This window comes from Micropterus dolomieu, linkage group LG09 (assembly GCF_021292245.1).
Source record: "Micropterus dolomieu isolate WLL.071019.BEF.003 ecotype Adirondacks linkage group LG09, ASM2129224v1, whole genome shotgun sequence".
Taxonomy (NCBI): Eukaryota; Metazoa; Chordata; class Actinopteri; order Centrarchiformes; family Centrarchidae; genus Micropterus; species Micropterus dolomieu.
Window position 1 is genome coordinate 5,538,121 of NC_060158.1, and position 12,157 is coordinate 5,550,277.

At 37.9% G+C, this 12,157-nt stretch overlaps 1 protein-coding gene across 1 annotated transcript in view; it reads right to left on the bottom strand.

The window, feature by feature from the left end:
- Window positions 1-2,097: 2,097 nt before the first annotated feature.
- The window catches only part of LOC123976754 (chitin synthase chs-2-like), a 15,505-nt gene continuing 5,445 nt past the window's right edge, over window positions 2,098-12,157 (bottom strand). The window contains exons 4-20 of the mRNA XM_046059100.1: window positions 11,335-11,430; window positions 10,674-10,838; window positions 10,332-10,506; window positions 9,874-9,975; window positions 9,589-9,730; window positions 8,900-9,100; window positions 7,802-7,917; window positions 7,442-7,610; window positions 6,832-7,011; window positions 6,476-6,742; window positions 5,426-5,606; window positions 5,150-5,178; window positions 4,997-5,061; window positions 4,473-4,583; window positions 4,125-4,339; window positions 3,936-4,002; window positions 2,098-2,781 (exon numbers count right to left, since the gene is read on the bottom strand). Coding sequence (XP_045915056.1) covers window positions 2,698-2,781; window positions 3,936-4,002; window positions 4,125-4,339; window positions 4,473-4,583; window positions 4,997-5,061; window positions 5,150-5,178; window positions 5,426-5,606; window positions 6,476-6,742; window positions 6,832-7,011; window positions 7,442-7,610; window positions 7,802-7,917; window positions 8,900-9,100; window positions 9,589-9,730; window positions 9,874-9,975; window positions 10,332-10,506; window positions 10,674-10,838; window positions 11,335-11,430 — 2,365 coding nt within the window. The 3' untranslated portion in view covers window positions 2,098-2,697. The remainder of the gene's footprint in view (window positions 2,782-3,935; window positions 4,003-4,124; window positions 4,340-4,472; window positions 4,584-4,996; window positions 5,062-5,149; window positions 5,179-5,425; window positions 5,607-6,475; window positions 6,743-6,831; window positions 7,012-7,441; window positions 7,611-7,801; window positions 7,918-8,899; window positions 9,101-9,588; window positions 9,731-9,873; window positions 9,976-10,331; window positions 10,507-10,673; window positions 10,839-11,334; window positions 11,431-12,157) is intronic.

Below are 12,157 nucleotides of genomic sequence, written 5' to 3' on the forward strand. Positions count from 1 at the left end.
ATGTCATTAAAGTCACAGATGAAAAGTGGAACTGTGGTTAGCATGGAAAGAAGAGGGAAGTGAGACTATTAAAAGGAAAGCCAGTAATAACTTAAGTCATGACATTGTCTGGTGTTCAGGGGTCACACTGAAGGGTAGATGAATTGAAACTGTACAGTAAGTCCTTCCATTTTAAGTAATCTTTCTATGCACATTTTCGTTTTCTACCATGAGAAATGCTCAAAAGGGTTTTGCCAGCTGTGAGTGTAACTGTAACCTCAGTACAAAAGTGGGTAGAGTATTCATGGCTTTTAGCCAAGAAGCTGGTCAACCAGCATAATGAGCAGCAGTACTTAGCAACCAGCTCATAAAACGCTGTACTTGCTCTGTAGATTACTTACACATCACTAGGATACATATCAGTTCGATCTGTTTATCTGACTGCTTATCTTTTCTGCTAGTTAGGTTTTATGGTATTTCTGTTCTGCTGTGTACTGAAGCAGCATTGTCATGTTGAATGTTATGGATGTAAGCTCACACTGTTACACGTGAATTAAAAATTCACTGCAATGAATGATAATAAGCTTATAGTAGTTTTAGTTTTTTGTTGTAAGTGAACATTTCTGTAGCACATAATAATCACTAGGATACATATCAGTACAGTCTGTTTATCTGACTGCTTATCTTTCCTGCTAGTTAGGTTTTATGGTATTTCTGTTCTGCTGTGTACTGAAGCAGCATTGTCATGTTGAATGTTATGGATGTAAGCTCACAGTGTTAAACGTGAATTTAAATTCACTGCAATGAATGATAATAAGCTTAGAGTAGTTCTACTTTTTTGTTTGTAAGTGAACATTTCTGTAGCACATCATAAAATTACGGTGTAAAAACTGTATGAATGTAGAGAAACTGCAATGTGAAAATAAAAGCTTGTAAACTTGTAGGTAATTAGAAGTGTGTTTAAACTGTTTGATTATACAAAAGTGCTAAAAGATGCAACTCATTTACCAGTGTAGTTGATCCAGGATAAGAAAAATAGTGGTATCTGTTGTAGTCTCTTTAATGATTGAAAGACTGATAAATGCAGGTTAATTCCATGGCCCACTACTGCTTGGAAATTACGTTCACACTACCACGCTTTTTGATTTCCGTTGAAGGTCGCATTCAGATAGACCTTTGCCCCGCTCAAAAAATTCCATCCCCTCATTTATTTAAATGGACTGAGTTTTTCAGTGCAGGAGTGGTGACAATGCAGAGGGCTTCAAAAAAAATCAATGCAAGGCAATCTGCAAAGAGCCAGGTTGATAACTTTGTTGTAACATGATATCATCCCTGTTCTCTTCACGATTGTCATGACAAAAGGTAAAATATTTATAATTGCCCCCTACCAACAGTGTTTGAATGCTGTTTTGGCCACCCAAAATCATAATTGGCATTGTCATAATATTTAGAATTACCACATTTTATGTGTTTTATAGTTTGTTAGTTTGCCAACCTGTTCCTCCAAAACAGCAACTTGGCATCTTGTTTCTGCCAGCTGAGGGTCTGCTCAATGTCTGCCTAAAGAGAAGCTGGGCCTTTAAGAAATCAGTTTCCTTGAACTAAAACCAAAACACCTTCATAAAAATAATGTTTTGCCCACCACCATGTGATAATACCAGTGACCAAGCTTTGGTTTAACTTCCTCATCCGAAAAGCTTGTGAGATGTAAACAGACAAGTGAAAAAATAAAAGAGGATGTGACCTTCTTTCATGTAACTGGACCAACACAAATCAAGAGTAGTACCACTTTATTTGTTTTAGTAAGTAAGTTTTAGTAAGTAAGCAAAATGAATAACACCTACTCAAGACAAACACTGACATTTTAAACACAATAATTAAAGCTCAACAATGGATCTAAGTACAGAGGAAAGGTTCCATCAGGCTGCAGGGTTCAAGAAGGTTCCTCATTTTGGAAACTGTTTGAACATTTCAAACAACTCCTTGATGGACAAGAAACCTGTTCACCTTCCCAGGTTAACCTCCTGGTATTCTTAAACATACCATGTTGAAAAACATTCGGTTTCAGTGAAAGAAAATCAAGACTGTGTACAAAATAGACCTCCAACTTGTGATAATTTCAATTTTCATTTCATCTTTTAATTCAAATACTTTCTTTGATGAATCATTTCATCTGTATGATTGAAAGTGAAACATGCCCATCACAGGAGCCCAACATGACATCTTGATACAATTATTATTTTGTCCATACAACAGTCTAAGTCCAAAAATATTAAAAAACTGGGAACAGTAGCAAATCACAAAGAAGATTATACTAGTCAGTATTTTGTCATTTTGCTCAAAGATCCCCTCCTAACAGGCTTTATGACATATCGACACTCTGCTTTCTCCATTAAAAATTTTTATTCCTTACATACTTAAATTTCTTAAAATAACATTTACTTTTTCTCTCTCATTGAAAAATCCAGAATCTATGATTATGCAAATAATTATTAATTCAAAAGTTCAAAAGTCACTGCTAGATACAAGATGTCTCCTTCTTCACTGAAAAATCCACTCTCAGTATATATGCACTATAGATTTCAAGCTTCCACATCACACTTGGGCTTGGGCTCAGTGTATAGTCAGCTTTAGATAGTTTTAAGTCTCACATACAGTACGTTTACTTGTTTCAAAGTGCAGAAAACAAGTTTTGGTTGTGTTTTGGTTCATCTTAGTTTACACTACAGTTGCATGGGTACTTCTGTTGAGCAGACTTGGAAACATGAAACCGTCACGATCACCGACTTCATCATCTTTGACCTGCAAGGAATTGAGATGGTTAGACCACATCAATTCTACCACACCTAAAACAAGAACTTTGCACTCATGACTTGACAAAAATGTTTTGCAATGTGATCATAGTATTAGAAGGGTGTGGTAAGACATGTTAAGCTGCAATTACACCTTTGTCTTTTATCCTTTATCAAACAGTATTTTGTAGCTGACAAGTTAATTGGCCCCTCCTAATTGGTTTTGCTTCTGTTTACTGTGTGCTTACAGCAGCAATCAAAACAGTGTCAACTTGCGGTTAATACTGAATGTGTCACTAAGGAAATGTTTCTAATGAAGGGGAGGCTGTACAGTGTGTTCAGAAAATGTACTTTGAGACTGAAAGATTCATAAAAGTATATATATCCATTTGAATTATTGATTCAGATTTATTATTATCAATATTATTGTCACAGGTGCAAATAATTGTCCAATCAAATCAGGTTTGTTAGTTTACTTCGCAACAGGAACGACTGGATAAAGAAGACTGCAAAACTGTCTTCTGTCTGATCAGGGCCTCTGAAAGGTACGAGTTACTCAGTAGCTGATGGTTATTATCTGTTGTGGCCCAAACAGAAAGTGTTTGGGCCACAACAGATTTGCTGTCATCATCTTAAAATTTACTTGGTGTTGCATTTTTTTGTATATTGTATTTAGGTTATGACGGAGTGCCCGATACATAATGCAACATGGGAAACCCCAATGCAATTCTAAGCACTCTCAGACTTAGTTATCAAGTGTGACTGCAAGGATATAAATCCAAGACTTTGTTATATCGCTGACTGAATCTGATATGATGTATCTTTATCAATATACTGACATCCCTCTAAACAATCTGTACAGTCTGACAAAGAGTTATACATATTACATCTCACAGGATGTAACTTGAACCTGCAGGATTGTTTGCCCTTATTCAAATACCAGAAGGCTGCTGTGCACTAGCAGCACTAGCAACTGTAGTAGTGTGACACCCCCTCTGCTGCACTAGGTGTCCCTGTGTCCTTGTTTAGTAGCAGTAGTAATGGTAGTCGTAATAAATCAGCAGTGATAGTAGCAGTAGTACGGTATATATAGTAGTGGTATTGGAAGTAGTATAGCTCCAGTACTAATAGTAGTAACAATAGTAGAATAGCAGTTGTATGTACTTGTTGCTGGTTTTGTTTTTCAGGCTCCGTATCCAGAAAGGCCACATAATGGATCAGTGTGTACATTCTAAAAAAAAACCAACAGAATAAGGACGTAAAAATTAAAAATGAATAAGTGGTCCATCTACATCAGCAACATCAAACACTGCTTTTAAAAAGTTGCTTTTTTGATTTGATACGACTGGTTACCTGTGGTACAGCATGGCGAAGAACTGGATGATAACCAGCAAGGCGAAGGATAGTATGAACATGAATCCCAGAGGGTCAATGTATATGTACTGTCCAGTGTACTGCAGGTTAATGTCGATCTTTGGCACCTGGATAAAAACAGTTGACCCTAAGAGCTGGAGAACGACGGTCGCTGTGAGCCAGAAGGCGTTGCAAATGAAGAAGACAAAGGTAATCTGTACAAGAAGATGAAAGAGATTAATTTTATTAGAATTTTACTTTATTATTTGTTTGATAACATTAAAACACATTATGCATAAGCAGAATCACAAACGTGCAACTCAGTTCACCACCATGACACATCGTTACCTTGTTTCTCAACTCCTTGAGTTCATCAGCCATTTTTTTCTGCTTCTTTTTGCTGTCAGACAGAGGCTTCAGGTATTTAATTATCAGTTCTCTGAAGAACTGCTCTTCATCCTGCAGAGAAACACAGAAACTTTTTCAATGACGTGTATTTCATGCTGCCAAAATTGCAATTATGAAAGAGTTTGTTTCACTTTGAATATCTTTACTAAAATGCACAAATATCATTGTGACTTGCCACTTCTCTGAAAAAGTATCTAATAATATTATATTTTCATCCATGTAATTTTAACATTATGTAGCGTTTGGTCTGTTAAACCTCACTGGATTAAAAACATTAAATTTAGCCAGATATCTCTGACACTGAAAATGACAGAAAGCAAATTTCTTGCCTACCTGGCTGTTGGTTTATGACAAATTTTTATCACAATCAAAGAGACAGATGAGGGACAGACATAGGTGATCACACATAATCAAAAAACAGGAGGAGGACAATTATACTGAGTGATGAAATGAGAAATTCGCACCTTGTCGAGTGTGTCCTCCCGTAGCCGCATGTCTTTAGACAAACTCTGCAGTTGTCTGACCCAACCTGAGGAAAAGAGCAGGACAGGAAATTTTGCACAACATGAAAGTGTCGCAGGCAAAATGTTGCTAAATTCCCTCATATCAGGACTTACACTGGTGACGGTGGGTGAAAGCCTCTTGCCTGAAAAAAATAAGAAATAAGAGTTTGCAGCAAACCATTGAATGCATCATTCAATCTTTTTCTTTACTAAGCGATAATAGGATACTAACAAACATTGCATTTGATGTTGATATTAATTAAAAATGTACGTTTTGCACTGTAAATTTCCAAATGAGTGTGAATGTGACTAGTTAAAATTAGCAGCCATGAAACCTTTACAATACACATTACCAACCCTCCAAATTAATGTCCCGTCTTCAGATATTACCTCTGCTTCGCATCATGACTCTGAAAATCCTCCACAATAGTGTTTTGGGGTTGCTGTTCAGGCTCTCTTGTCTCCACGGTCAGCTTCTCTTGGCTAACAATGGGTTCTTCTGCACTGCTTTTCCAACAGGGTTTTCCGCAGCATTTGACCCAGGTGAAGAGCCGTGTGAATATGCTTTTGGCTGTATAAATAATTATCAATTTCAGCTCAACTCAAACATAGATTATGTAATTGATTGAGGATTAGTAGCAGTTTAAAATAAGAAATGAGAAAGGGTCCTGCGTTTGCATCGTACAGAACAGTGAAGATCTTTCATACTGACAAGATATTGTGGCCACCCTATGGCACACCTGTGCAAAACCCATGCTGTCTGATCAGCATCTTGATATGCCACACGTATGAGGTGGATGGATTATCTCAACAAAGGAGAAGTGCTCACTAACGCAGAAAGTCTTGGATCTTTGAGTTCAGCTCATGATGAATGGGGGCAAAAACAAAAGTGTTGCATTCATAATTTTGTTCACTGTATAACAAAAAGGGGTAGAAGAATAAAAAGAAAAGGGGGACTTGCTGTTTTGCTCTGTCCTTTTCTTTTGTAGAACCTTTTTTCTGATTTGTACTTTAATAAAAGACACTCTGAGGAGAGAACCTCAAAGATGATTTTTCCTCTCTTCCCCCTCCTGGTACAAGGTAAGGGCACATCCCACTGCTTACGCCTACACACCTCATTACAGATAACCTGAAATCTGGTGTTAAGGAACTCATTTCAGGTTATGTTTAGATGCCATACTCCTTGAAACTGCTAGGGGGAGGATTTGACTAATTAACCTTTGAACCATGTTGTGTAATTGTTTAATTGTTTGACATGTTTAATTGTTTGTTGTTTACCCAAAAATGAAAAACAGTGACTGGATTCCTTGATAATTAGTCCAGTGTTGCTCAACATGTAACATGTGTAAATAACTGACAGTAAAACCACAAACCTTAAGGGTTCTCATCGTTCTCCAAATTCATGCATGCACAATTGTTCAAGTTTCAACTAGCATTTACCTTTCTGGGCTTGGGTTTGTGGGGGTGTGGCTGCAGGTTTGGCAGTCACTGTCTCTCTGGTGCCCCAAGACACATTGTTCATATTGACCATGGAATAAATAGCCAGCAACAGGTAGGCGCTGGGGATGCAAATGATGTAAAGCAAACCGAAGAACACCAGGCCAACCTCCTGGGGATGCATGAGTGCAGCAATGAAGTAAGTGCAGACAAGGGTGAGGATGAAGATGCTGCTTGGAGTCACGATGGTTTCGTCCTTCACTATGTTGACTGGTGGAGGATAAAAAGATGGAAAATGAGGCTGAGAGGCCATTTGTATTAACAGGCTTTATTGACTGTCAGGTTTGTGTCTAACATACCTATTAGGATAATTGTTGCTATCATCATTAGGAAGGCGTACAAGATGCTCATGACTGCTGCAATAACAATCTGAGTGTCTGACTTGATCTTGAAGCTGATACCAAGGAAGATAGCTGGAGGTATCACAGCCACAACCAGGGCAGCGTTTTGGTCCATGTCAAGCAACACGCTCAAACTACCTGAATGGCAGACAGGAAGCAAACAAAAGAAAACACATAGTTATATCACCATGGCCAAATTTACGAAACTACATCCTCATTCATTAACTTTTTATCACCTGAGCGACAAATGCTGGAATTTCCTTGCATCATGCTGGAAATTAAATTATAAATTGTCAAAATGTATATAACCATTTAATAATGAACTGATTTGAACTTTGTTTGAAAACCAAATGCACTTTAATAAGTTTAATAAATTTGTTTTGTAATCATTTGTAACAGCACCTGTGAAAGAAAATACATTTTGCATAAAATTAAGAATTGCATGATCCACAATTAAGCTTGACATGTCACAGTAAAACAGAAAAAGCGTGAACTTATTTCCATTGTGGTCCCGCTAAGCATTTTTGATTTGGAAGAAAAATAACATCAATCCAAAAACAAGCCTGACCTGCAATCATAAGGATGACGGTGGAAGGTGCCAGTATGGAACAGGCCAAGCTGAAGAGCTGGTAGAACATGTAGGGTTTGGACATGGACGGGTTTCTCTTGGAAATCAGGGTGCCAGAGCCCAGCAAGTCCACAATGTTGGCCATGGTGGACGGTCCCCATCGACGACGCTGAAAATGGTAAGGAAATATTTTCATGAATTATTTAGTAAAATGTTAATTTGCTTGTTATAGTTTCAGTTGAAGAACCACCTGAAAGGATAGCTTTGGAAGTGGTACAGAGCCACTGTTACAGGTATGTGGACAACACATGGTTCACAATTAACATGACAATAACACGTTTGAGTTGCTCTTGTAATTACCTGGTTGTAAAACTCTTTAAACTCCTCCGGGGCATTGGTGTAGGCATCAGAGGCTGCGTTGTACTCCACTCTCCATCCCTGCTTCAGCAGCAGAGTACACAGCCAGCGGTCCTCACCTGCAGGGACAATTACCGAGATGTTTAGACAAAATTCAAAACAGCGCATGAGAGAAAAGCAGAAAAAAACATTTAGTAACTGAAGTCAAGTTATTTGCTCTTCATTAATCATTCCTGCAAGGATACAAAGAACAACAGGCAGAAGGGGTGAAATATTTTGCATAAATATTTATGCTTATTGTCTCACTTTCAAAAAAACAAAAAAAACAAACACATAAATTGTTTTGCCTTTTTGAACCAGAATCAGAGAACTTACAAGGTTGGTTTGAGTTATAGGCACTGCTGTGCTTTAATTTATGGTTGCAATGGATAGCAGTTAAGGTACAGCACAGTATAGTTGGTAACAGTACAATTTATTTAAACAAGCTTAATTTCTTTCATTAATTTGATGGGTAGTTGATCTTTTCTTCACCATATCTGGTCAATTTTACATGTAGCTCACCACAGTATTAATGTCTTAATTCATATGATTTTGCAGCTGACCAAACTATCTGGAAGCTAGTTGGACTAACTAGCTAGAATTAAAGAAAAATTTACAGTAAATCTACCTCAGCCATCATGGTGTTAACTTTCATTTATGAGTCTGTCTAGCATCCACACTTCTACAGTTTTTATAAGATAAAAACATTTCAGTCAGGACAACTTTATCAGATATCTTTTTGTAGTAGTTATTTGTGACGATGTGGCTCTTTACTGGGTAGGCAGGCTAGAGCAGTTTAAATAAGGCCCCTTGTGTGGCCAATGAATGCTTAGAGGGAAATCACCTGAGCAGTCAGCTGATGTGACTTGACGTTGGTTGCTATAAGGTGATTGTGAGCTGAGCTTGACTCCGTTGCCTGCCTAAACTAATGCTATGCTTGATTTTTTTTTTGTCAGACTTTATATTTATACATCATTTCTGCAAAATCCTCTCTAGAAATAGACTATGGTTGAGCAATAAAGCACCTGTTTTGACTGACCGCCTCTCAGATTTTTCAGCTACCTTGGTCATACTGGATATGGTGTCGAGCCTTTGAGGCCTTAATGGTGTATTTTTTCATCACATTGTCATCCATCAGCGCTGCTGCTCTGAACAGACTGAAGCAGCCCGGGCTGCACAGCACGCAGCCGAACACATGTTCTGCTGTCTTCTGAAGCCAGTGGCCCACTGCATATTCAAACTTCTGGTACCACACCATGGGACCTGCCAGGAAAATACAGAACTGTGATTGCATAAACTGTATATTTGTCTGTGGCAGTTTCTTTGATTTGCGATGTGTTGATTGTCTTGAGCTATGAGGCAACTGGTTACAAAAAGAAAATTTGTTTGAAGTCAATGGAGGATGAAAGTCACTAATGCACTTTTATAAGTATAAGTATAACTTTATTTAATTTTTATTTACTTTTACGTCACACTACAGTTTTTGAATCAATAAAGCAGTGTGATCTGGAATTGTAATGCATGAATTAACTTTGGACATAGGTTAATTGAAATACACTGTACAATTCATAGTCTTCTCTTTAACCCACAACATTAACCCTTCCTACATCCTACTGGATGATTACATGCTGGGATGCCAATAGTTGTTGCTGCTGACTTGGCTTTATTGATGATCAATAATTGTTATCAATCTAATTTTATCCAGTTCTCCTCTGTTTCTTGTAACTGTTCTTTAATTGTATATGACCAACCTGATCCAGTGGGGTGAATCCTGCCACATGCTGCCCCAACATACGGATACATTTTCAGACGATCGACGAGCAACATCACAGCAGCAGGCTGGAAGTCTGTGTCCCCATCTAAAGCCAGGAGGTAGGTGTTGTGCTTCTCTTTCTGGAGGTACAGGCACAGCATGCTCATTTTTGCATGTAACTACTTTCCATATAGAAATATACAGAATGAATGTGTATTTGTGTGTATGTGTGCACTTGTTAATGTGTGCTTGATGTGCATTCATGTGTTTTCTCTCATCTCACCTTAAACTGTTTCATCAGCTCAGCCTCGTCGCCTCCTTTCCCCCACCTTTTGTAATACTTGGCCGCAATTTTCCAGCCCAGGAGGTAGTACAAATACATGATCTGGAAATGATCAAATGCTATTCAGCAAACACACTCTGACAAAAACCTTTTTCCTCAAAATGACATTGACATATTACCAGTTTGTGAGTTTTTATAAAAAACACAGTTTGCTAAAAAAGTTTTGATTAAAAAAACAGATGTTTGTAGAAATATTTGAAATCAAATGTGTTAAATGTTTTTTTTTAAAAGCTATCTTCGTAAAAACAAAAATCATCCAATTCAACATTTGAAAAAAAAATTATATTGGATTCTTACAAATGTCTCACTGCTACATGTTTAAGCACTGACTGACATTAAAGCTACAAAATGTTTTAACCTGGATAGTATTCAAATCTCCATTGCATAATTTTCCCCACCTGGGACCATCTCTTCTTGTGCCGGATGAGTGTCTTGTCCTTGAAGTGAACCACCAGACTGTTTCCATGAGGCATGGTGAGCGCCACACGCCCTCCATAAGGTGTCCTCACGATCTTCTGATCAGGGACATGGTGCTGCTTTTTAAAGACACCTTTATCCATGTTTACAAAGATACTGAAGACACAGGATAAAATAGAAATAATAATTTCATTTAGCTTCATTTAAAGTTATAATCTGTGAGATCTTCAGCATTTGTAGACTTGAGATCAATTGGCAGTCAAATTCTGCATTGTGATTTTTCTTTCTATGATTTTTAAATAAATCAACCTCGAGTTTTTTACCTGTAAACTTCTCTGAGAATTTCCACAAGCATCTCTGCATATTCATTGACGTGGCGCCCCTGACTACCGGCAACATCTCTGAAGGCATCGTCAACGTAGATATGGCCCTCGAAAGTCACATCACTTGTTTCTTTTTCTTTCTTCTTCGGTCTGTACTTGTCCAGTCTATGGTGTTACAAGAATCACATAAAAATCGTAAGGGAAGTCTACCATGATGAAATTAGAGGTTGTTATATTGCATTAGAGATATGTAATTAAGCTAATTTTCTGGATTTCAAACTTCTGCAAGAGAGCTGACGTGATGAAACTGATGATTGAGGAAAATTCTCAGGACAGCAATGTTTTTGTGCCTACCGTCTGGAAAGCTTTGAACTAGCAAACATGCTTAAGTGGTCCTTAACAAAACCAAATGTATGCTTACTCTACAGTTGGAGTCTACATGTGACCATATCAATCAAAACCTTGGCAATAATTATGAAGTCGAAGACAGCCAGGGGCAGTTTAGATAGTTATTTTAGGTACACACTAGTTTCACCCAAACGACATTGCCCACCTACATGCACGTCAAGGTGACAAGTTAAGGAACTTATTTTGCCAAAAGTGGAGAAACATGCCAGGTACCATAGCTGTGTGCACAGTCAGCAACCTATGAGAAACTTACCGGAATAGTGAAATAATTATCTTCAACATTTCATCATAGGTTTCATGCCACATGGTTGCACAAAGAAACACTTTCACTGGTTCAAGTGGTGTGAATCTGGAAATGAAGATTTGCATTTTTGAGAAATGGATTTTACATTGACCGACTGACAATAATCCCACACATCCTTTTGACTTTGAGTCCTTATTCCTGCCCTCACACTACCATGAACCTCTGCACTACAGTACATGCAGTACCTAATCTTACCCCTTACACTGATCTAAACCTGTTTTCATTTAGTTAATCGCGCACCGTTTGTGGGATTTTTTGGACACACCTGTCTTGGTGTTTCACACCTGATTCATACAGTGAGAATTTTAGACCTGAGAGGTTTTAATATCCATTGTGTCATCTTGGTGGTAGGAGGCCTTGAACTCAATAGACAAGGCTATATTTATAAATTAATGGTTGTCTTCATATCTTATGTGGCATTCCTGTGTGCACCCAAAGCTATCCAAGTGTGCGGTATGTAAATGTGTCATGGATGACGACTTGTCAACCTGTCGACATCAGGCCTGTACATCTGATATTTTTCTACACATTTGGAAGGAATCTTTGGATTCTTTTTATCTTGACACCAGTCAACTCTAAGCTCTAAACCACGTCTTAAGCTAACCAAACCATAAGCCTAAACTAATTGCATCATAATTATTTTGCAATTCCAAACTCAAACCTCACTTTGTTGGGCATTCCTGATCTTTCCAACACACAACACCCACACTTACTGCTTCGGCCTCTCAGTCGTCTGGATGTCAAATCGAGTGTTTAGAAGCAGCGACTGCTC